This window comes from Sinohyriopsis cumingii, chromosome 3, assembly GCF_028554795.1.
Source record: "Sinohyriopsis cumingii isolate HCF-2022 chromosome 3, ASM2855479v2, whole genome shotgun sequence".
Classification (NCBI taxonomy): Eukaryota; Metazoa; Mollusca; class Bivalvia; order Unionida; family Unionidae; genus Sinohyriopsis; species Sinohyriopsis cumingii.
Genome location: NC_142963.1, coordinates 63,502,389 through 63,529,717, shown reverse-complemented (window position 1 = coordinate 63,529,717; position 27,329 = coordinate 63,502,389). Strand labels below are relative to the sequence as shown.

At 35.9% G+C, this 27,329-nt stretch overlaps 1 protein-coding gene across 1 annotated transcript; it reads left to right on the top strand.

Moving 5' to 3' along the window:
- The first annotated feature begins 1,574 nt into the window (after window positions 1–1,574).
- LOC149802986 (palmitoyl-protein thioesterase 1-like) lies at window positions 1,575–26,735 on the top strand. Its single transcript, XM_089952518.1, has 10 exons — window positions 1,575–1,732; window positions 7,803–7,912; window positions 9,117–9,244; window positions 14,725–14,795; window positions 15,816–15,903; window positions 16,999–17,013; window positions 19,797–19,887; window positions 24,180–24,278; window positions 24,914–24,985; window positions 26,517–26,735. Exons 1-10 carry the CDS (start codon window positions 1,615–1,617, stop codon window positions 26,640–26,642), a joined length of 918 nt encoding a protein of 305 aa, XP_089808644.1. The 5' UTR covers window positions 1,575–1,614; the 3' UTR covers window positions 26,643–26,735.
- Window positions 26,736–27,329: the final 594 nt, after the last annotated feature.

The following is a 27,329-nucleotide window of genomic DNA, read 5'->3' as shown; positions in this document are numbered from 1 at the left end:
TCTATTGCATGACTTTGCTGTTCCTTTCGGAAATATGGTTGACCTTCTCGAGTGTTGCTATTGTGTTTTGTTACGTTGTCTAAAGGGGCGTATCTGTTGTATAAATGTGTTAGATTTATTGATAGAATGTCAAGTGCCTGTCCTTGAATACAGACCGGAGAGCATCAATAAACGCGTGCTTTGTTTTATTATATAGACCATTACATGTGTATTCTCATTGATTGTCTTCTTGAACTGGGCATAATATGCTAATTTATCACTGACTCAGTAGGTCTTTTTGTTTCTTGCAGAAGTATCTATCGTATCTATCGATCTATCAATACACACACTCAGATATATATATATATATATATATATATATATATATATATATATATATATATATATATATATATATATATATTCTTTTCTTCTTCTTCGCCCCATGTAATGTTTGTTTTAGGCCCAACTGAATGGATGAGGAAAATGTGATTGTTCACCAGCGTAATTGTCCCTCTTTTTCATCAGATTTCGTCATCTCACGTTTAAAGTGACTACATTTTTTTAATTTGATATACAAAACTAGATAGAAAACGAATATATCTTTAAAAAATACACCTTTATAAAGTTACAGGTTTTGATGGACACTTGTAAAGTGCTCTGTGACATGGTTTTGGTACTTAGATGATACCTGTTTTCCATCAAGCTTTTTGTGCTGTGATGTGATTTGGATTTCTAACGTAGCTTTAACAATTTTTCAGTCATATCGCGACGATGTCTAGCACTGGGGCATCATGCCGCAGACATGTAGCATGATGTCCCACCCAGTCACATTATCCAGACACCAGGCCGACCAGTCCTAACAGTAACCTCTTAATGCTGAGCGCCAAGCGAGGCAGCTGTTAGTACCATTTTTGTAAATCTTTGGTATGACTCGGCCGGGGATCGAACCCACGGCCTCCCGAATCCCAGGTGGACGCTCTAACCACTAGGCCACCGGAGCGGTCATCAAGCTTTTTGTGTCAGTATTACTGAAAAAATAAGTAAACAGGTCCATTTTAGGCGAATTACTTAATTTTTCAACTGCATAAATGACTTGACAGTTACTGCTGCCTTTTTACATAAAACCCACACATTAAAAATATTTACCATAACTGTGTGTGTTAGTGAAAAGGTGCATGTTTTGGCCTACATCCGTAAAACTTAAATAGCTGACTACTACATGTTTGCCCTCCTACCCCCGAAATTAATTCTGCGGGCGACCCGGCAAAGGTGACGTCACAAAATTCGTTATCTTATGCTACATCTGTCGGCATTTAAGGGAGAAAGTACCTTGGCATGTAAATTCTGTTACGGAGTGAAGCAATAACTCCCAGATGCGAGCATGAAAAGCATACTGTATATACTATCCTTTATTGACAATTTGCAGAAATATGCAAAACTGTTCATAAGGTATTTATGTGGAAGCTTCTGCACATTCTGTTTTGAGAGATAATAAATATATGTACATGTATTTATTTTAACTACGTATTGTACTAATTTTGACCAATGAGACAAATCGAGTACTGAAGTAGGGAAGCTACTTCCTATATGATATATATGTGAGATATCGCATAGCATTTGACCTCGCACAAAATGGATAACACCAAGAAGACAATACCACCAGTTACCCGTACTTTATTTGTTTTTTTATTGACTGTCATTGCTCACGCCAAAGTCTCACCAGTGCCTGTTGTTATATGGCATGGAATGGGTAAGTAGTGTGACATTATAGAAGTCTAGAATGAAATTTTCAAGGAAGAAATGATAGTAGCTCTGTCTCGGATGTTTCGTTTGCAGTTAACCTTATTGTTTACAAGTTGATTTGAAAATTTACGTTTTGACTTTAATGTTTTGCTTCCTTGTGCTGTTTAATCATTTGCCTGTGCTATTAGTCGTGTTTAAACAACGTCTTTCTATTTAGTAGCGTTCAAGAAAGTAGGACATACAGTTAAGCAGGTTTATCTGAAAGACAAGGACGTACAGTTAAGAAAGCGTCTATGAAAGCAAATGATACTACGTTAAACCACGCGTTGCGACAAAGTGCCATTTCGAAACGGTTTGTTGTTGGTTCAGGGCCAGATAATGTCTCAGAACGGCAGTAGTAGAAAATAGGGGTTTTGTCCTTTGTGGTTCTGTATGTGACACAGCCTGTATACCCGAAAACGTTTGCTCATTTTAGAAAGCAAACCACAAACTATGTGCAACCCGTAAATTATTAGCATTAATAATCCAATAAAGTGAAGTGGTCAGCAACTTATACAGTGACGCAGAGTAAAACCACACTTGACACTATCCCACTCACGTCCTCAACCGTAATCCACTTCACATTGCCAGATTTTCAATCACATAATGAAACAGTCGCTGTTGAGTGGCTTCAGCAATAATTTTACCAACTGCAGTTGGCATAGTTTCTGTTAATATTAGTACAACCGCTTTTGTTAGTTCTCGAGTGTAGCCACTTGTAGTTCCATGTTTTCCCCTTCCGATCCAGGGCAACGTTTTTGATGCTCTCAACGACTCACGTTGCAACCTTTTTAGCGATTGGTGCAGCTTGCGATGACAATGCCGAAAGCACTTTGGTGCTTTGCAAACCATTCACGAACAACGTCACCGAAGCCAGTTCCATGATATGTCGCGCAAGCGGGTTTTCTTGCGTTAACAATTTGCACGGGTTTCACATGTCCACGTACGACGGTCATTATATTAAATATCAGGTCGATCTCTAATTTTCTTTTGCACCTTGAAGATCTATCGAGTGCACAACTTGATCAACAAGATTCAAACGAATATATATGAATCGATTATTATGACATGGAAAAAGCATAGGTACCGCGGGAGTAATCGTTATTAAATCACTTGATTTCACAGTTGTTTCCGACCTGCCTCATAGCTGTCACTGACAGCGTCACAGGTTAAACTGAACTGCGTTGTTGAGGTAATTCTGACAATGCCAGACACAATATGATATCCAGGTCCCGATGTAAGAGATACACGCATAAATTGTTGTTTTTCGAGAAGATCTCTATGCCGACAGTCCCTAACGCCGCATCTTTTGCAACCGCTGAAGCAGCAGCTGCTAACAACGCTTTAATTGCTGAAATTCCATTGGTCTTTTGCATTTGTGCCATCTCTGACTTGGATAACTTTAATGTCACTTAGGTGTTATTCTTTTTGGCCACATTAAGCTGAACTTGTGTTAGCGTTAACACCACGGAGACATTTCCAGTTAATTTCTTTAAAAGAAAAGTTTCAATGTGTACAAGTGTATTGTTAAAAAACATGTTCAGAAGAGCATGTGTACCCTAAATTTTATTTCAAGAGCGTATCACTTTTTCCTTGTCTATCTTCTGTATCGTGATCTTAGAAATAAATATTTTACCCTGATACTTTTGCCGTTGTCCTTCAGTGTATAAATTTGAATCTCTCAGGTCTTCTCATTGAGGAAGATACAATTATTAGACTTGCTAACCACATTTATTTTGCAACGAAATTGCGAGATAGAATACTGTCATGGTTACTTTTGACTTTGATCTTTACTAATTTTGTTATGTTGATATATTTGTAATTACAGTTATTCTGCAGGCACATCATGCTATTGTTATGAGAACATTAAAAATCAAAACGTAGAATTTACTCTGACCACTTATATCTTTGTGTATTACCACAATGTGGAGATTTGCGACCATTACTCTTAACTAGCATTTTTGAAAATCATTATACTTGCTCGACCAATCACACAATGAAGACAATTTGTCAAGCAAGACACTAACGTCTGAATTATCTTTCTACACCACGCACGTAATGGTACTAAGGTACAGTGTATATAATTCGAAGGTTTCTAGAGGTGTTCTAAATATCTATCAGCTTGGCACGAAAGCAACAATGTAGGTATACAGAATAATATGAGTTTGTTTCCTTTAATTGGATATGTTAAAATGAGTAGAAGCTAATTGTGCTACAACTTAACATACCACATTACGTAAATATTGATTTTTATTTCAAAAAGATATTCTACTATGCTTTAGAAGAGATGTTGATTTCATTTTACATTTAATGTAAACGACATTGAGATATACAACATAATCCCAGACAGCAAGATTGATAAAATGGTACGGTATGATGAACGAACAAGTTATATGTTTTATGATGATAAATACACATCATACAACTAAAACAATCTTGTACGTTTTACACGGTCAATCTATATAAAATCAAAATAAAACAAAACAACATCTAAAATTGACGGAGAACAAAGATACAGAGACATGAAACAACTCTTTGGCAAAAATATACTCATTTATTTATTTAGTTGACCTGAAATTTATCAGAACACTGAAGACTATTTTATGACGTGTACATCACAAGACGGTTCAAATGTGAAATTACAAAAACCGAACCAACTAGTAACATCAGTTTAAAGTTTCCTGTCATGTTTTGTTGTTGTGATGTTGAAAGTATAACGCCGCAGTATGCAATAGGAACAACGCTCACATATAGTGTACAGCATATGCACGAACAATCAAACAGCCAAGGTTGTATAGTGCACATCAGATCAATCCACAAGAGAGACAAAATGACAGTTTATGGAGGTTGTTGTTGTTGTTATGGGGTTTAACGCCATTTTTCAGCACACGATAGGCTATGCTTGGCGGCCAGTATTAATGGTGGAGGAAGAACCCGGGAAAACCCCGGAAAGAACCACCGACCCACGAGAATCTACTGGCAAGCTTTCTCACATACCCACATTGGTCGAATCCTAGACTGTTTACGGAGGTACATATTGTATTCAAGTATTTTTCGATGCTTTGGTCATGACTACGAAATTTGTTGACTGTCATCATATTGTGTATACTAATTAATAAAATGATTGGTCTATAATGTCATACATGTTCAAGATGTATTATAGATGGCAGTACACAAAGATATGTGTAGTCTAGTAAGTTTGAAATTTGAGTTTATGTTCTGTTATACCTCCATATGTTTTTTTCTCAAAGGTTAAATTATGACCGTTCATTATAAACTTCTTAAATATAGTCAAGGGAGGAGCCTGGTGGATTGTGTTATGACAAGTGACTTGAAATAGGGAAAGACTGAAGACTTCACTATTCGTGAGCCAAATGGATGTTCAGACCACTAATACATTTTGTTTAGCATTGATAATGATGGTAGTGGCTTCAACTTGTGCCCCTCTTTCACTTTCAAGCCTCAAAATCATACATTTATTTCATTTTGAAATTGTAATTCAATTATTGATAGTAGTTACAAATAATCAGGATGTAAAATCTTTGTTAAGATTTTACTTCAAGTTTTAATGTTTTATGAATATGAGACCGGGTCATACGGTTGCAAAATGTTCTCAGTGTTGGCCAGTGATTTGACGTTAAACAACTACGCATCAGACAACTGAGTTGAGGCTGAGTTTGAGTGCTGTAACTATTCGTAAGTTTGGAGACTGGTCGTCAAATAGCCAGGTCCGTTTCGAAACGGGGCAGATCGCGAAACGTCCCAAAACAAGTGCAGGTGAATGGGAAGACAGCTATTTTCTGCGAAAGACAAAACATAACGGCACTGGTTGCAAAATGTCCTCCAAAATTGTAATTTTTCGCAACGATACGTCATTTCTGTAAACATTGGATCACGCGTTATTTTGGGTAAAAAATCCATTTTGAATCAAGAAAGAACGATCATACTTTAATTACCAAAAGTTGTGTTCATAAAGTATTTAAAATATCTCACATTTCGACTCGAAATGCGTATGGAAATGTGATTTCTAAATGTCAACATGAAGACCCACATCATTACCTTCTTTAACTTGTGACCCAGAATATCTTATTTACTATGTATCTTTTAGAATCATACAAATAAATACATTATTTAAAGATGGAAATGTTTACCTTGAAAAACTTCTGTACCTTAACCCAAGTTTCCAATTTTGCAAGAAGTTGTCTCACATGTACAAAATAGTCTGCTATCCAACGTGTCAACTTGCCGCTAGAAAGGGATTCTCAAGAAATTCCCCGGGATATAGTGTTTCTGAACACTTTATTTTTCCCCATAAACAAGACGTTCTAAACACATTAAATCCGATTCATTGTTGTTTCTCTTCCACATTTTGTCTAAAATATTGAACTTTACTAATTTGTTTACAAGGTCGGTTTAGTTTGCTTAATATCTCTTGTCATTTATTGGCATTGTTACGTTGAATTTCGTAAAACTAGCTATAAACCTGACTTAATTATTCGACTGAACTGCTGACAGAAACAGTCCAAAGTAACGTATTTCATTTTTATAACCCGATCGATAAAAATGACATTTTCAAAGCTGTGCGCAGAATAGGCCCACATATCGCGAATCATGAAAACATGTGGGTGGTATCCCGTGCATCCAAAATTAATATTATTTTGAACAGAATATTCTGGTGACAATTGCCTCTTTCAAATGGTAAGCATTACAGAATCAAATTTTCGTCGATCGGTCGAATTCGTCATTCGTTTTGCTTTAATATTGGTGACGGAAACCTTAGGTGCGCAGAAATGCCCGACAACATTGTATATATATATATATATATATATATATATATATATATATATATATATATATATTATACTGAGGAAAACCTATGTTTCCAACAGATGACAATATCTGCTTTCCTCGGAATTTGTATCTTTATTACACACAGAGTGTCTCAAAAAACATTTGAAATAAATAAATTAATAAAGGTGATGTTCGTAAATTGGAAAGAAATTTTGTTATGTTATTTTCAGAAAATATATAGTCTTAAAAAGTTCATCAAAAAGGATTTCATTCATTATCAAAGTTCATGGACTTAAATGTTAAAACGGAGTAAATTGGGGCCCTTGGTATCCGAATGGTCTGAAACGTTCGCCTCTACAGATTACTGACACCTCTGTCCGCTTGGTTTCGAGTTTTGGGCTCGGCCAACGTGGGTATGTGAGAAAACATGCCAGTAACTTTAGTGAATCGTTGGTTGTTCACAGGGTTTTCTCGGGTTCTCCCACCACCAGATATATTGGCATCCATGTATAACACATTATGTGCCGAAAATGGCGTTAAGCCCATAACAACCTACGAAACATCCAAGCAACCGATTAAACCACCTCTTCAAATAAACCAAATTGTATTTTAGATTGGTTAAATAATAGTAATGACATAATAATACAATTATGCATATTGATTAGAAATTGTATATTTGTGAATCTGAATGATTTTGATGTATATATTAGCAAGATTTATGATCATGCCTCCCACAGAGGAAGAGCGTTATTGGAGACCGATTTGTATGTTTGAATATTATAAATTAATTTTATTATTTCTACGTCGCACCTAAATCAGTTGATACTGACTTGCAGGTTCAAGTCAGGAGATAGAATACCAGGTGGTCATATTACAAAATAATAATTCTGAAAATAGTATAAACACGGATGCGCAACAAATTTACAGCGTGCACAGAGAATTCGCACTGCAGTTGAATTATTTTATCTCCATTATGGATACATCGATTTACGGTTATATAGTGAAGAAATTTTGGGTGAGGTATGCATGGGGTGGGGATGTATGAGAAGCTGGTTATAAACCTGTTTTACTGTATATCTGCTGCCTAGCTCAACAAGTATATTATTTGGTGAACATAATCGTTCTTATGCTTAAGTCTCAGAGTGGGTGGGTGGGGAGTAAGGAGTAATCCCACCCTTCACTTGGTCTTTCACTAAATGAATTATGTTATTTTGCCCTCAGTGATTCCTTTGTTACCTTTATTGCAGGAGATTGCTGCTGTAACCCTTTTAGCATGGGGCATATCAAGAAGCTGATTGAAGAAAAGATCCAAGGGATCTATGTCATATCACTGGAAATTGGAAAGAGTGTAGTTGAGGTCAGGTGATGCAGAATAGATCAGAGAGTTATGTTTCCTTTCACACAGAAATTCTGACGCCATATTCTACACAAAATACGCGAAACAAGCATTACGTATGGCATATAAAAACTCTTTGATCTCATTGTACATTCAGAGAGTCCTGGTTGAAACATGAAAGGTCCCAGGAACAGGGACTTTCATTACTTAGAGTTTCCTGGATGTGACTAAAGTTGTTCCCCTTTTAAGGTCTTCCAGGACCGTGACGTGTGTGTGTGTCTGTGTGTCTGTGTGTGTGTGTGTGTGTGTGTGTGTGTGATTTAGATTTTTTACGTAGCTTTAAAAAAATTTCAGTCATATCTGTACGATGTCTGCAGTGTGACAGTTTATGGTGATGTCTAGCCCATGTAGCATCATATCGCACTCAGTCGCATTATCCTGACACCAGGCCGACAAGTTCTAACATTAACCTCTTAATGCTGAGCACCAAGCGAGGCAGATGCTAGTACCATTTTTATAAGTCTTTGGTGTGACTCGGCGGGGTTCGAACCTGCGACCTTCCGCAACCGAGACTCTAATCATTTAGGTCGCCGCCGAAGTGGTCCGTGACTTTCATTGCAATATAAACTTCAAAAGGATGTGGGAATCACGGGACTGGATGGAAATGAGAGGCGATTTGTTTAAGGTATGTAACCATTATTGGAGTTTTAAATGTAATTTTAATGCAATTATTCAGACGTAACACCTCGGATGCGGGATGTCATGGGTTCGATCCCCGGCCGAGTCATATCATAGGCTTATAAAGATGGTAATAACAGCTACCTCGCTTGGCGCTCAGCATTAAGAGGTTAGTGTTAGGACTGGTCGGCCTGGTGTCAGGATAATGTGACTGGGTGGGACATCATGCTACATGTCTGCGGCATGATACCCCAGTGCTAGACATCACTATAAACGGCCACACTGCACACATCGTAGCGATATGACTGAAAAATTGTTAAAGCTACGTTTAAAATCCAAGTCTCTCTCTCTCTCTATCTCTCTCTCTCTCTCTCTCTCTCACACACACACACACACACACACACACACGTAACGAGAATTAAAAGTGCCGTAGTTTTGTTATCTCCCTTTATGTGATTTTAAAAAAAACTCGGGATGTGTCAACATTCTCTATCGATTTAACTGTTTCTCACATTCAATATTGGCAATATTCTTTTCAATGTTGTAGGATACTATAAATGGTTTCTTCATGAATGTCAATGACCAAGTTAAGATGGTATGTGAGACACTGGCCAATGACACCAAACTTCAACAAGGATACAATGCCATTGGGTTTTCACAAGGTGGACAATTCATGTAAGTCTCAGTAGACAATATCGATAAATACAGCATCAAAAATACAAATAAGAGTAACAACAGCAACAACGGTAGCAGCAGTTACAGCAACAGTTTAAAGAACAAACCATTTATATAAACTGGTAGTCTACTACATATCAGTGCATTTGAAAACCCATCCTTTTTGTATTTGGATACATTTAAATTATGGAACTGTGAAAAGTTTCATAATATCTCAATTGCTTAGTGTTATTTTATTGACCGACAATTATTTGGGCTACTATTGCAGGAAATAAATAATAAAATAATAATAATTATTTTGTAATTGAGGTCTGGCCTATTTCTCATGATTTTCTTGCCCCAAACAATAAACCACCTATTAAAGCTACAGTATGGCTGTCATAGTCACGAATGTTCGGTCGGAACTTAGGTATGAAGAGGAATGGGCTTCACATGCACATAGTCAATGTGGACGATAAAAGCAAAGCTTTTGTTTTAATGAAGATACAGCAGACGAGCTTTGACATTTCAACCATGACGGCATGGGCTGTTTGTACTTTTACTATTGTGCGTGGCATAGCGTATTCACCCACTAAACATAGAAACAATTTTCTCAACGTTTGTTTTGTTTTATCGATTATAAAAAAAAGATATGTGCAAATTTATCCTTCTCACAATCATAGAATAAAGAATCATATAACGAACCGCTCCGGTGGCCTAGTGGTTAGAGCGTCCGCCTCGGAAGCGGGAGGTCGTGGGTTCGAATCCCGTCGAGTCATACCAAAGACTTACAAAAATGGTACTAACAGCTGCCTCGCTAGACGCTCAGCATTAAGAGGTTAGTGTTAGGACTGGTTGGCCTGGTGTGAGGATAATGTGACTGGGTATTTCATCATGCTACATGTCTACAGCATGATGCCCGAGTGCTAGACATCACTATAAACTGCCACACTGCAATCATAGCAGCAATATGACTGAAAAATTGTTAAAGCTACGTTAAAAATCATAATCACACACACACACACACACACACACACACACACACACACACACACACAATTATATAACTATGCCTCTTTCCACATTACTAAACTAAATTATTCACTCCTATCTCTTCCGAAGGAAGTCTCTAGTTTACTGGGCTTACTTGTGACTTCAGTGAACATTGGTACAGAATAATTATTGCAAATATTGGAAATATGTGTTATCTTCTATGCCAGTATTAGTATATGCTGATGTTTATAGATTTGGCAGTTGTCTGCCCCTGTTATAAACAGATCTTTGTCTAAATATTGCTCAGGACTCTAGTTCTTTATGCCTTAAATTTGTTTGCATTTGTTAATTATCCACACATTTTGTAATGAAAAGTCGGGTATTGTTTAATGCTACTGGTGAGTGTGCATGCATAAAGATGCGCGAATCATTCTATAACGTTAAAAAGAGAGAATTAAAATCTTGGAATATGTTTGGGGTTTGACTGTAGATATGCGAAACAGTTTTAGAGTTGTTATCCCTTTCCTGGAGGTTGAGGCAGTTTGTATCGCTGTAAAAATTGTTAAAACGTGTATTGATCTCGTGAGTTGTGTCATGTTGCGCATGTCCTTCACGGTTCCTCCTCCTCCTCCTTCTCCTCCTCCTCATCATCATTAATTCCATAATCCAAGATGTCGTTGGGGCACAACAATTGAGTTTACAAAAATTTATCTCCATCCGTCCCTGTTCCCCTTTGGGAATCTCCAAACTCCATGCCTGTCCACTCTTTAGTGATTTCTTCCCACCTCTTTTTCTATCTGCCTCTTCTTTTGCCCACCCGCGCTGTGCCTTGCAAGCTTGTTTTTGCCAGTCCAGGTGATCTCGAGACATGGCCTTACCACTTCAGTTTGCGTTTTTTTCCCACAGTGGTTAAGAGGTTTTTGAACGGTCAAATGGCTCGTTTGTTCCCGTTGTGGACCTTTTTGTTGGTTGTATGGTCAATGTATGAGATGCCCAAGCACTTGCGAAGGTCTGAAGCCTTTGCAGATCTGATGTGAGCGTCCATGTTAGACAAGCATATAGATAAATGGATATAACAGTCAAACGCATCGGCTATTTTTTGGGAATTAATAGCAACGTTGGTGTCTTTGCATATTGGTATCAACGTTGTTATTACTGATCTTGTCTGAGCAATCCTGCAAAGTAGTTCTCATTTGGAGTTCTCATTGGTGATAATTGATCCCAAGTACTTGAAGCTTAAGACTGTTTCTAGTTTCTGTCAACTGAACTTTATTTCTGCGCTGATGCCATTGGTGTTGTTTTGTCGTCAATTTGTTTTTTCGGCGCTAATCACCATACCGTATGCTGTGGAGGTTCTGTCGAGGCGCTCAACCAAGTCAGCCAGTTCTTTTCATATTCCTGCTAAGCCATGAATATCAACTGCGAAGCGAAGGTTGGTGATTGTTCTTCCTCCGATGCTGACAGTGCCCTTGTGGTCTAAAAAAGTCATTTTCATGATCCTTTCCAGGAAAATATTTAAGAGTGTAGGTGACAGTATAATATCCCCGTCTGACTCCAACTGTTGTTCGGAACCAATCTCTCCTGCTGCCATTGATGAGGACAGTACTACTGGCTTTGTCATAGAGGTGCTCAACAACCCGTACCAGGTCTGAGCTGATGTACTTTCTCATAGTTGCCATAAGGCCTCATGTCATACCCTAAAAAAGGTCTTCTTCAAATCTATAATGACATGGTATAGATTTTGCTGATACGGAAGGTATTTCTCGCAAAGGAGTCTGATATTGAAGGTTTGTTCTGTGGTGGTCCTTTTTGTTCGGACGTCTGCTTGCTCTTCAGCAATAATTTTCTCTGCTTGAGGCTTTGGTCTGTTGAGAATTAGCATAAATTTGCTTGGGTGGCTGATCAGACTGATGGTTTCGTAGTTTTGGCATAGCTGTAGATTTAATTTCTTGGGGAACATGATGACCAAAGATTGAGTCCATGTGGTGGGCCATTCTCCTGTCTGCCATATCGTCTTGCAGATTGTGATTGTGTTTTGAAATGTGACTGTCTTTTCTCCTCCTGCTTGAATGAACTTTGCTGGTTTGTTGTCAACGCCAGCTGACGTTCCTTCTCTAATGAACTAACTGCAATTTGTTTCCTCGCGAAGAATAGGATTGTCATCAATTTCTACTGCTTGAGAGCAAGTTAGTACTGCTGGTTCTCCTTGGGTTTTATGATTGTACAATTCTGAGCAGTATTTTGTCCATCGCTTGAGGATCTCTTGATCTTCTGTGAGTCATTTTCCTTAGTTGTCTTGGATTGTGGTTATTTTTCCTTATTTATGAGGTGTGAGATCTTTCACCAAAGTTTATATGCCATCTTGCTGTAGTTTCTGCCCAGAATGTGTTCGATTTCACAGCATTGTCTTTCTATCCAGGACTCCTTTGCTCTTTTCATGCTTTTTCTGATTATATTGTTTATCTCTCTGTATTTTCTAGCTCCTTCATGATCTATTTTTCCCCTTTTACAGTTCTCTTCGTTTGTTACATAGTTCAAGGACATCTGTTGTGACCCAAGGTTTCTTTTTTCGACGATTTTTGCCAATGGTTTCGCTGGCTGTGATGGTCACAGATGTGATGAATGGGGATGTTAAGGACTCTAGGTCAGTGTCTTTGTTGTCCTGGGTTATCAGTGGTGCAAATTTGCCACCTATCATTGCTTGAAAGGCTTTTGCGACATTTGGATGTTTGAATTTTTCACGGTCAAATCTGATTCTTGGTTGGTTAGGCTTTTTGATCATTTTCAGTTGGAGGCGAAACGTTTTCATTAATAAATCATGATCTATTCCAATATCTCCTCCTGGGAAACTTTGTGTTTTGGCGATGTTCAGTCCTGTGCTGAATCGTCTTTTCACCAAGATGTTGTCAGTTTGTTTGTGATGTTGTCCATCTAGTATGTGCCAGGTGCATCTTCTAGGTACTTTGTGGGGGCCGTGTGTCTGGGCCAGCACAAGATTGTTGTAGACGGCAAACTCAAAGAGCACGCGGATCAATATACACACTCCAAATCTTGGACTATCTATGGGAGTTGTCTTTGTACCCTCAGAACGGTTTTATAATTTTTGGTTATTACCTGATGGTGGAGATAATAGGGCTCTTTGCATATACATATTCAGTTGTTTCATAAAAACATAGAAAATATTGTGTTGCTATGTTTCTTTGTGTTATTTGTTGTATTATGTGTTTGTGATTTTTGTTCTTGTTTATTTTTGACAAATTGACCTGTAGGTCCCCATAGCCATGAGCCTGCTTTGCAATAGCTTTATACTGATATAAACATATAACCACTATGCATTTTATATCCGAAAATACTGATATCTACCGTACGATTTGTATTTTAAGCATGTACACGTTGATGTCAGGTCAGGTTACGCCAGTCACTGTAAAAATGGTAGTATTATCAGGTATATCAGATGGAAGAGCAGATACGCTCCTCTCCCAGTTTTAAATACAGACGACAACAGATGTGTTGAATGCGCTTGGCATCAACTCATGTGCAGTACGAACTGATGGTCACACGCCTCATCCAGGCATTCTTATACTGTCGTGGCACTGGATTAAGATAGGCCTAGACGATATAGTGAGGTTGACTCTGTGTAAGATTCCCTTACTTACATCCAACTCACGTGTTAGTCAGGATAATGTTCCCCTTTCCCACCAGATACCCTCAAAGTCATGTGGCGATGTGCGAACGGCAAAGCATTTCGCCTGAGAACTGTAGTTGCACCCCTGCATACATGTGTTGTTGGGCAATGGGTCGCTTTTCAATGAACAGAAGCAGCAATGGAAATCGGCACCCCCAGGTGACTGAACAGCCCTTTTAGGATCACGCTTCTCACCTGCATAGAACGAGGAAGGGGTTAACCCTGGTCGGTGTACATAGGCTTACAGGTATCCGGCCTTAGCAGTTGAAAATCTAGCAAGTAGATATAGATGACGTAACTCACCAGTACTGTTTCCTTCAAAAGTTTTAAATATAGACTTGAAATTCTGGGATATGAGGTATACAAAGGTTTCAGAATTTCAATTCACTTGCTGCTTGTGCGGAATGGGTGGTGGGTACGTTTGCCTATATGTAATGTACATACAGAATGTAACGATTTACTGAGTTGTGCAATATCTTGTAACTTGTACACAATTTACTAGAGAGACTAGAAACTCTGGAGAATAACCAGGATGGTCTTTCGATGTGATCTACAGATTTGGGATTTCCGTCTATCCCTTGGGTGCGGAGTCTAGAGGCTGAGTGGGTGGGGACACTTATGTGTATGTCTCAGGTGATGATGTTAACGATAAGTGAGAAATGCGTGGTGATAATGCTGCTTTTACACAGACCTCCAGTGTAAAATATACATCCATCTGCAAACAGCATAGATTCAGATTATCCGTAACATAATGCTCCTGCCGGTCTGAGTCTACATTGCTTGCAGTTGATGCTACTCTATACTTGAATATTTTTTGATGCAGGCGAGCTGTTGCACAGAGATGTCCCAAGCCTCCCATGTTGAATCTTATATCAGTTGGCGGACAGCACCAAGGTCAATATTTCTTTTTAGTATGTTCATTATAAACAGTGCCATTCTGCAATCTTGGTGGTTTTATATAAGAGTATTGACCACCATACACTTACTTTTCTTTCTCATTTCAGAGCTATATCTTTGATATGCCTTTGCTAGTGTTTTAAGAAAAGAATAAGGATGCAATTACTAAAAGTCATTTTCACAGAAATCTAGATGATCATGTTCTTCCTCAATCTATCATATTTTCTTGATTTTTCATAAATATGTAAAATTACCCACAAATGTGCGTTGTATAGCTTGACATGGGCAAAAGGGCATTTTTGTCCATTATGATAACCCATTGGTTTTTAATTTCCTAACCCACGAAAATCTATGAAAGTTTCTCACATGGTAAACTGATGCCCATACCTAAAGCACTACTTATACTTACGTTACAATACCAGTTTCTTTCACTAATGTCGTTATTTCGGCAAGCGCTAAACTAAAAAGGCACGGAAACATGACACTTGTTGAATAAATTTCAAAGGCATTTTATCTGTCATTCTAATGCTTAGCTTGTAATATATTCATGTTGTGATAATGAATAAATGTGTGTTTTATTGTATGTATTGTATGTTCTGGCATGCAAATACATAGAGCATTTCCAGAGTCTGTGTGCTCAGCAATGCCGATTTGTGTTAAGGTCTTATGGCAATATTTTTGAAAGTTAGATGGCTTCTAGAAACGTTGCCTTAATCAACTGAAATTTTTAGATAATGTTACAATTTTTCTAAAATTTGAACTAAATAATAGGAAAATCGAAAAGAGAGTTGCGTCCATACAAGACATCAGCTTGATAATATCATCTTGTATGATATCAGTTATATCACAGTGTAGGGGGCTAAGATGGCGTTGGCAGAAAAAACGCGGCCGCTCAAGCACCGTAAATTTCTTTAACAATACCCTTTTTGTCGACTCACTTTACGATATATCTGGTTTTCCACATGCTTATGTGGTCTTCGTTTCAGACAAAATAACATATGTTTATTTTTTATTTAGGTGTGTACGGTTTCCCAGGCTGCGCTGGAAAGCAAAACATTGTTTGCAATATAGCCCGTAGGATGCTAACTGTTGTAGCCTATACTGGGTACAGTATTTTTTAGCAACATTATAATATTATATCTTATTCAAAGCAAAACCTACTCACGTCTTTATAAGCCCCCCCCCCCACGCTTTTAGTTATTTTCTCATACTTTTAAATGCGTATAGTTGTGCTTTCTAGTGTAAAACACTGGTACAGGATAGCGCCAGACGACCTCTCACGTGACTTTTATCCTGACTCGTGGACTATTTTGATCGTCTGCTGTCAGCATGGTGCAGTCAAAGTAACAAACACATCCTGAATTGTTTCATCACCTGAACATCCTTTTCCAACAGAAAAGATAAACATTAATCGCAACACATTTACGTACTAAAGCGATCAGTGGTTTAAGTTAAACTGCATAAGAAACCGACAGTTTCGCACTGATTAATCGACCTATACGGCTTATTTAGTGAAAGTGGAAAAGCCGTCGTTATAGATTTTTAAAAGTCTTATTCTCATTATTATTTCTGAGGGTTATATCAAGTCTATATCATAGTTGAACCGAGAACGATTTCCTTATTTTCTGTGTCCGTCTCGATTAATCTTATTGATAAGAGTGTTTACCTTTGGAACTACCCTTTAGCGAATGCAATTTTCAATGGATCTTTTGCATTTCAAAGTTACATCAGAATTCTTTATTATGTTTCAGTGTAGGACAGGAAAATTCCATCCGCTCGGGATCATAGCCTGGATTCACCTCAACAAAGATCTATAATTATCTTTCTGCATAATTTAGTTCAAAGATGCTGCTACATCCCGCATAAAAGTATTTATTAGTAAGAGCACTTATCTCGATCCCAGCATGCCTCACGGCTGAGAAAAAGCTGCTTGCAATCTGCCTAAACAGCACGTTTTCTTGAGCTTATCACATCCCAAGCACCTAGTGGTTCATACTGTTTCAGAGAGTATATAGACCTTTGTTGAGGTGAATATGTTCCTTCGTGAACACGTTAACTGTTATATTGACTTCTACTTCGTGTGGACCAATATGAAAAATATTGGTTCATAAAACTGCATAGTCTGTAATTTTATACCAGCATGTATCATGCCACAGTTTTTGTAAGTAATGTAACATCGCTTTCCTTTTCCTTTTTTCAGCTTCATCCAAAATCAGTAAGTCATGTATTCTCTGTCCCCATGTTATTTACTTTTACCATATTCCAATCATATATATTTTAATCAGTGATCAGTCTAATATTAACTGACCGAACCTATCCAATATATAGCTTAATATAATTTGATTAGCTGAACGCGTTACGGCCAAGAACTATGACGTCAATTTCTCATTATAGTTCTCTCCATGGTTCTCTGACATGGTCAGCTATATTTTCACAACAACTTCTACAACATTTTTCAAAGCAAGTTAGAAAATTGGATGGTTGTCTTGTGATTAGGCTGCCTCTATGGAGTGTAGGAGAGCTATTGTACAAGACCCGTCATCGGCATCGACTCGTGTCAAACCCTATGCAGAGATACTGCCTCGTAGTGTTTCGACGATTATTGTATCCTTGTTCAAAGGCTCGATTTCGTTGTCTGTCTCATGGTAGATAATATTGTAAATAGGTAACACAGTTCTTAGTTATGTTTTTGCGTTTAGCTCAGGCCCATATATATTTTGCCCTCTATTTAGACAATAATTTACCTGAAATAATGAAGGGGCCTCGAGTGGCCGTGTGGTCTAAAGCGCTTTCCGTTATTGATCACTGCCATTTCACCTCTGTCTGCGTGGGTTCGAGTCTCGGATGCAGCCAATGTGGGTATGTGAGAAAGCATGCCAGTAGCTTTTCGTGGGTCGGTGGTTCTTTCCGGGGTTTTCTCGGGTTCTTCCTCCACCATTAATACTAGCCGCCATGTATAGCCTATCGTGTGCTAAAAATTGCGTTAAACCTTACAACAACAACAACAACCTGGAATAATGAAACTGGATGACGAGATGCATAGTGATAAGTACCATTTTCTTATTAGAAAAGAACATCACTGTAACTCACATTTCACACTACATTATTTTTTATTGCGTTTTGTCTTAGAAGTTAATGAAACTATGTTTCAAATTATTCCAACGTTACTTTTCTCAATTGTGTCGTCTTCAAACTCAGTAGAAGCTAATTACTTTGATATGCGTTACCTCCCTTTGAAATATTTAAATGGCATAACTTTTAAACTATTTTCCAAAATTTTAAAAATCTTTTCTTTCTTAAATCTTTGTCTTCTTTAAATTTATCTTGTGCCATTTTAAAATTCACTTTTGATTTCCTATAGGAGTTTCTCGCGCAATCATACAAAAAAATGTGTTTTTCTTCTCTGAAAAAATCTAATTCCAAAAAGTGATCCCCCCCCCCGTAAATAATAAATAAATAAAATTATAATACCCAAATGAACAAGATCAAAAGAAAACATTTTAAATGGCATAAGAAACTTGTAACTGTATATAAACACATATATACCAAATTTCACGAATTAACAACGTTTATTTAAATAAACTCCCCAAAATATTATAATATTAAACCATCCAAATCCGACTATGGGAACTTGTCTCTCCCATTGGCCGTATTAGCTTCACTTTAAAGGCTATACTCTTTGATGTTTGCATGGCCTCTACCCTCACCCCCGGAAAAATTGCTACAAACTCCTACGCTCGCTATGATAGAGTCCATGCATTTTACAGATATTACCTGAGCTAAAAATGCCATACACCTGGACTATATTTTAAAAGTAGCATATATAAAAGAGGGTATGCACATACAATTTCATTCCTCTGACGCTGTATTGTTGTAATGGAGAATATATACGGGCATTTAGAGCAGAAAACGAACGTTTCTAAGAATGGATGACTGTGGATAACATCCGTACACATCTGTGTAACAACATCGTGCCGTGCACACTCAAGTGGCATATCGTGGTAATGTACTCTCAAGAGATTTACTGGTGATTATACGTGTGTGTGAGCGCCATATAACTGTGGTGTTAATCTTCTTTTGGACCTCAGATGAAGTGGTTAATTAAAGTGGTTAGTCATGCATGCCATAATGACCATGGTAACTTTAGTACATGTTTGCCCAAAGCTTGTAACTCCCACCAGGTCAATCCATTTTCTTGAGATTTAGAATAATAATTAAACCTAAAGTACCTAACCTATAGTTTGAAACAAAAACGAAAAGAAAACTATTACTCCCTGGTTTCTATCAACACATTGTAGTTTCCCTGCTTTAAAATGGCAATGGACAAAGATTTATATTATTTGTTTCTTTCCACCTTTATGCGCATTCACTGGGATCAACGTGTCAATATTTATTTAGTCAGAATGTATTTTCTGCATCATTATTTCCCAAAGTGTGGTATTCGTACCATCGGTGGTATGCTAATGGGTTTCATGGGATACGTGGCAGAAAACAAACGAAAAAGAACAGAAATACTACAGCACTGGGAGAAGTGGTACGCGTATAAGACCGTTGTCTCAAAATGGGTCAGCGAATGTTATAAGTTTGAGAAACCTCTTCTACATCACAGTTCATGCTTACGATAGCTATTGGATCCTATAGTAAAGCTTTGCAGATGTGAACTATAAGATGAATGATTAAAATTTGGTATCAGATTTGCTCATATATGGTGATTTGACTGTCACAAATTGCTTTATCATCTCTTGCATAACAATAACATTTAACTTGCAGTATTAAAGCCCATGCTACATGTAAACAAATCTGAAAACAAAATTCTTTCTTGATGCTTTTTCTTTCAAAGTCTGTATATTTAAAATATTGATTATTATTAAATGCTTATGTACTAGAATAATATTGATAAGTTCAACGTTTTAGATTCAAACTGTTAATGTAATTCTTTTTTCGTTTACATCTTTGCGTGGCACGGACTCTATAACTGTTATTGATTCCTGTTCTTAGCATAGTTCAAGCACAGTACTGGCACGACCCAATGAACGAGGCAGAATACAGAAAGGCCAGTGTATTCCTAGCAGATATAAATCAGGAAAATGTAAGCAGATTATGATTTTATCATTTAACTTCTATATCATAGTGTTTAGTTCGTGCATTTATTGATTATGAATATTTTAATGTGCCTATGATTAAGGAACTTAAGAGTGAAGGCCAATAAACGAGTTAATGTAAAGATTTTAAACATAATAATTAACTGTTAAAACATAACCGCTATGCAGACATACATGTAATTGATCTAGTTATATCGGACTTTAGTTATTAAACGATGCCATGATATATGAAAACGTATTGCGGAGAACAAACTGATACTATTAAACAGTTTTATAGAAAACAATCTGATGACATAGACTAGACCCTACAAATATTTATGAAACACCGAAATAACATCTCACACCACTTCCATTCATATATATTGCAAGGAGGCCAGTTTTGTATCATACACTGCACATATATATTTTTAAATCAAAGGTTCTCTTCTAACAAATAAATGCTCGGTATACAAATATTCCAAATTACAAATAATATATGGAACATTCGATTGTAGCAACCAATAACCTTTTTCAAGCTTGGGTGTCTTGATCAGTTGATAGAGGAACAATTTGTGTCTAAATTACTAAGCCAGGATGAAGCATTACAAAACACAATTGGTCTTCAATTAGGAAAACGTAATACAAAGGACATGCTCGTTGGTTGATATGGATGTTCACATGTTTACTGTACGATAACATAAGTTTACGAGGAGAAACATAAAGCTTGTCCATATTTGTCCCGCACTCCAATTCGGTGATAGAATTTTAGACGTCTAAGATTTAAAGTATCTGGAATGGAAACCTAATTAAATTCGGACATATCCTTTGATATATCTGGTAGCATATTACCCATGATGCATTGTCTATAATCTAACAAAAATAAATCATTAGCATATTACCCATGATACATTGTTTATAATCTAACAAAAATAAATCATTTTCATATAGTGAATACTCCGTCATATCCATATTTAATAAGAAATGTTTAAATTTAACTACCCAGTTCATTCTCCTAACGTATTTTAACATAAGATAGTACTGTGCTGGATATCGCATCCTCAAAACTCCCACTGTATTACTATCTTTCATTAGATCGTAGAAAGCCTCCATTAAGATATAACACTTATTTTATCACAAAATTCTTCTAAAACATTCAATTGTGACTGCAGATTTCAAACTGTGTTTGCGCATTGTGCTACATCATCGGCTTACTGTAAAGCATGCCTGTTGGAAATATCCTGTGTAATAAATATACAATGCCAAGAAAACATCTTCACATGATCATTCGTGTCAAAGACCTTGATGTAATTCAAATCATTTATAGAATCTTACATTCGAACCGTCATAAAAGTCCTTTTCAAAGCATCCGTTAGTAAATTGCTTCTTTTGTGATATGTACCATTCAGAGATCTTTTCCTACTGGACATATAATTATTTCGCCCAAAGATAACATGTGGCAAAAATATTGTTATAAACAACATGTAGAATAGTTAAAATATCGCTAAGGGTTTACTTAATTATTTCAGGAAGTATATCGTCGGCCCAACAAAGCACACACAGATCTTAAATTTAAATATTTTGAACCTATGATTCTTCCATTTGGAAGATTGAATATTTCATCAGCTTCTCACACAGGTTGCTTATTTTGTTTGTTCAATAAATTGCTTGAATGGGCATATCATTTTTGAAAAGATATATAAAGATATGTTATTTTTAATACGGCGACCCCTTTTCGATGTCTTTACATTGAATAAGTTTGTATCTGTTCTGGCATCAAAATTTAAGTTTTTAGTTCTGCTCATTTTATAGATCTTTTCAAACTTTTAATATTCTTTTAAACATATTTTTGCTTTCTAAAAATGTTGGTAAATATTCCTTTGAACTAATTTTCCTAAACTCTTGCAGCGACGTCCCTTTTATCTGATTCAAACGTTGACGCTTATAATTCAACCATCTTGGTTGGACATTGTTTTATCATAAAGTTTGTTTTAATTCCAAAAGTTGAAAGTAACAGAAAATAATACCATTTGCTGCCTAAAATAACGCATATAATGTAATGTACAAAAGGATATTTATACTCTAAACTTACATGAAGAAATTAAACCACGTTTAAGAAGTAGTGACTAAAATATACACCAAATACAGAAATTTAAAACATTGGGTGCAGATATATATTAACATATGTGAAACAAATTGTACGGACATATGCAAATTGAAGCATGATACAAGATACACGTCTATAGTTATAATTATGAGAGATAAATTAACACATTAAGGATGTCAGTTTAAAACAAAGCAAGCTAAGTTGGGTTTAAAATTTACGCTATATAAATACATATATAACATAAAATATTTGAATTAAAGCAACTCATAGCAAATTATACAAGAAGCTACAAAACTAAAGACAAGTTATGTAATCTAAACGCATGCTTAAATGTGGCATCGGCAGTGGAAAGATTTTTGTGGCGTCGGCGTTGGCAAGATTTCTATTTCATCATTACCAATTAAATGTTTACATAAAATGTATCCACACAAAGTCATTAAAAGAAATTTAAACTGGTTGAAATCTTTGGCAGAGATGATGTCGTTTGGAAGAGAATTTCAGTGTTTTGCTGATTTTGCTGATGTTATAAGTAAAATATTGTCACCCATACCTTGCTGTTCTTACATATAAATTTCAAAATTAGTAACATGCCTAAAAAATACATTTTTAAGCTACTCAATTATTTAAAGCTACAATGCCGCGGTTTTTCGTAAATGTAACCATACTCCCAATGGATCTAAAGTTTAGAAGGAAGTAAATGATTTATTAAAAAGCTATCTGACATAAACCGTTCTTTGAAATAATCAAGATGTTAGGTTTGAACGACGTTCAAATTTTCAATTTTTAATTGAGGTGCAACTTCTTAATTCAGTCCCCGAAGTTGCTCGTAATTCCAATCTTTTTCCGTAGTACTCCAAAATTAGTGATGTGATACATTCGACACAATCCATTAGTGACTAATCAAATAACAACAAGATTCGTACGTAGTGAACAAATGGATTCGAGTGGGAATGAAGGCAGGCAAACTTTTTTAAGCGAATCTTTGAATAGAAAGCAGACATGAAATAGAAATAAGACGCAGTTGAATATTGGAGATCAGCTGGGGCGAACATAGGCTGAAGACAAATCCAGTTGTTGCGGATTTCCACATTAATTGGTAAGCATACGATGCGGGCTTGCAAAAATAATGTGTCAGTTATGGATTTGAAGAAAAAATACTCGTAAATGATAGGTCGAGTACTGTATCATATGAAACGCAAAAAGAGAATAGCGTATCACATGCTAAATCACCTACTGTATCCGACATAGCAAAATGTTGGCTTGTTATGTTTAGAACGGTGATGTCATCAAATCTTGTGTTCCAGCTTGCGACTGAAATGGGTTGACCCAAGGATATCGCCGATCAACATCGGGTTAATTAGTAAGCTTATGAAAAATGGTTTTGTTTCTCAGTTCGAGAGAGAAATTACATGGCTCATAATGTGATGAAACGTCGATATTATCTGGTTTTTAACGGCACCCAACGATACTTAGGATCAAGATGTCTCAAGATTCAGTATTATTTAGATGATTCGGCACATTCGACTTTTTGCACGTAACGGCGACATTGGGGCTTTAAGTTGATCTGAGAATGTTTGCTTTAAATCTTCAATGTTCTGTCTTCGCAAATAAAGACTTAAAACAACTGCCAAATCTGGCACTTCAAATAATGCAGTTTATTAACGTTGGTGAATATTGTTGAGGCTGCAGAAATGTCAAGTTACATGACAGCAGTTTAAATTGTAATGGATGTATAAGTAACACTGCAAGTCGTCGTTCTCTTGTAGGATAATTTCCAATTTCTTTCAGCACATTTTGTTATTTATATGCTTTTCGATATGCCATTCAGATTCTATATAAAGTCTAAAGTATCTCTTAAGACTTTAGCATAATTTGCACATACAGTCTTGAGCTCATTAATATAAAACGTCTCCATTCGTTCTTTAGTTTCGTTTGCTACACAAGAGTATATTTTCTGAAAACTATTTAATCAATTTTAACAAACAGTTTTTCAGGTAGATTTGATAACGCCGAAGCCACGGTGTTGTCATTGACATAGTTATATAAATAAATAAATAAATAAATAAATAAATAAATAAATAAATGCATTACTCTGTATGTACCGTATGCTGCTATTTTATTGTGAGGAAATTTAGAATGCGTGTTATAGAATTTCCATCAATTTTTGTCATGTATAATTTATGTTTCCATTTTAAGGAAAAGAACCCTTCGTACAAAGCAAATATGTTGAAGCTGAAAAATTTTGTAATGGTGAAATTCCTGAGGGACTCAATGGTGGAACCTATGGAAAGTGAGGTTATTATCTTCCTGTATATTGCTTGCTAAATCAGTGAGAAACAGATAGAGATCCCACGACAAAACACTGATTTTGAAATGTTTTTCCCCTTCATTAAAAAACAAAATGCACAATTCAAACTCTAAAGAAAGGTCAGGACTAATTGATTACAAATTTGTTCATATATGCAACCATTTTCATGCATCTCTTGAATAAGTGTTTCTATTTCACCAACTGTTTAATTTTTTGATGGTCATTATCTTGCTCTCATCGATGAATAATAGAATCAGATTCTCCAATAAAGGTCAAAAGGTAAACGCGTAACGCGTGACTTTGACAGTGTCAAGAAAAAATATCTTTTACAGCTGCAAATAAGAGTTCAACACGGCAAAGCAGTTGACAATAAAGACGTTTTGATGAACTAGGTAAAACGTAGAGAAACATTATTGTTTAGTTCCTAGCGCGTATAGCGTGTTTGCTAATACCTTTTAGATGTGAATGTAATAAATATTAATTTTCTCCTACAGATTTTAAAATCTTTATTTCAGTTCTGAACATAATTTAATGTTAAATCCATGTTGAAGTACACTATTTGATTTTTTGTTAGATTAAGTTGTTTTACTGCACGTTTAAACTTTTGCTGTTGTCTTTCTAGTGGTTTGGTTTCTACAAGGCAGGACAAGCGAAAGACGTAAATACTTTGTTTGAGACCCCGATATACACAGAGGTAAAGCCATAAACATTTTGTTTGATACCTCAGTGTACACAGAGGTAATTAGTTATATATGGACGGTATACCTGGCATAATCGTTATAAAATATTTATTAGAGTAAACATCAAATTAATTGTAGAAATTAAAAAAGGTAATTGTCAATGTTCATTTATTTTGTATATAAAATTAAGAGCAATTTAAATTGCATTCCCTTGAATCAAATTGGAAATTTAGATAATGGCATGATCTGACTGGGCTCTCCAAAATTTAAGAAAAGGAAACAAGAAGATAAAATGTTTTGTGAAATTGACACTAGAGTAAAACAAAATATCCAAAATCGAAGCGCAACATTGTTAACTGTGCGCAACCCATTCATATCTGACTCAAGGTGTTGCCAAAACAAGTGTGGAACAAAATGCCTTTACAGTCTTAGTGATATGATCAACTTAACAAAACGTGTTCTACATCAAAACTATATGATAATCAACCGAAGACCATTACAATAAATTAAGAACAATCTATGTTTACAATCTTGGGAAAGCAGCTTTACAAAGTTCATGCATGTGATATTAGTGTTGATGCATCTTTACGAGTACAGTACATGGATATAAGTTGTACATTTATTGCTGGAGCTGCTTATAGAAGAGTGTTTTTAGTCGTGTAATAGCAAATCTCATTAAAAATACGTACTTGAAAAGCAATGTAATGTTCAGGCATGGAGTCAAGGAAATTGTAGTTCATACTAATAAATAGGATTGATGGTTACATCCATGAAATATGTAAAGGAATTGTAGGTATTGGTTGACTGGTTTTAGAATTATGTCTAGCATTAGTTGTCCAACCTAAGAAAACAACAAATCATTCTAGGTTTATTGATGATAGCTTTGTCTACAATAAGCTTGGGAAATTTAAAAGTTTAATCAGGTCATCTGATTAGAAATTAACGTTCTCGGCGGTTTACCCTTGCAACATTTTAGTTTGTGATGAGTTGATTATTATGGACCTTATTTCGGACAACACAAATAGTTGGACTTGAAAGTATGATTAGATCAATTACCTAATGAATGGTTTCTGATAGCAATTTAATTTCATATTGAACTAATTATAATCTCTTCTTTCCAAACTGATGCGGTCAATCAGCCTAATAAGAACTGTCGATCTGAGGCTATCAATCATCCAAACAACGACTATAATCCAATGACTGCTTCTCGTTTACCCCTTAGGAATTCGATTGCTTCATTAGCTCTGCATTTGCTGTTTTTCAGAGCACGGACAGATATTTATACCATTGAAAAAAGTTTTTACTATATATCATTTGCAATTCCTATCCTTATTAATAGTATTACTCATGCTCTTCTTCTTCTTCTTTTTATTATAATTATTATTATTAAGCTATTTTCTACCAATTATGACATCAGTTTCAATTTATACTTATAAGTGCTGTTTAAATATGCATGCAAGTTTTGTACAAAAAGTCTTTCATTGTATACACTATTCTGATAAAGAATAGGAACAGCCAATTACACATATATTCTGTTGATTTTAGGACTGGCTTGGCTTAAAGAAGATGAACAACACTGGTAGACTTCACTTCCTCAGCTTGGACACAGACCACCTTGAGTTTCCAGAATCTTGGTTCATCAGCAACATTATCAACAAATTTTTAATATAATCAGAGCTTGTGACAAGAAAATAACGCTCTTGACTGTTGGATTAATATGGAACTTTTATATTAAAAATATTACATATAACAGTTTTAAATGAATCAGGATATCTTTTGTTTTTATAAGGGAAGGACATAATATTCTAAACTTTAGTGACACCAAATTTGAGAGAATCCTTAATATATATACATATATATATATATATATATATATATATATATATATATATATATATATATATATATATATATATATATAAATTTTGTATGAAGATAGGCCTTTTGAAATCACACACACACACACACACACACACACATGATTACTCGCGCAGCATTAGAAATTACGATTTCTTACAAAAGAGGTACAATCTATAACTAAAATATCTCTTATTATAATTAAAATTACGTAACTGAGAATGTAGATTGTGTCCTTGGGCTTTATTGTGTGGATATAATTAGTTGTACTGATCCTAACTTGTATGGTGCAGCACTTCATATAGTAATAATTTATTGCATGTGATTTGTGCAAATGATTGATAAGTAATCAATATAAGAATTGTTGATATGCCGGTAATCATGTATTTCATTCTTTTGGCTCCATTTAGTACACAGTGGCATTCATGAGTTGTTTAGTTGATTTACTTAATATAAATTTACTGTTCAATATAATTTTATGTTACTTGTTTAGGTTCGAAT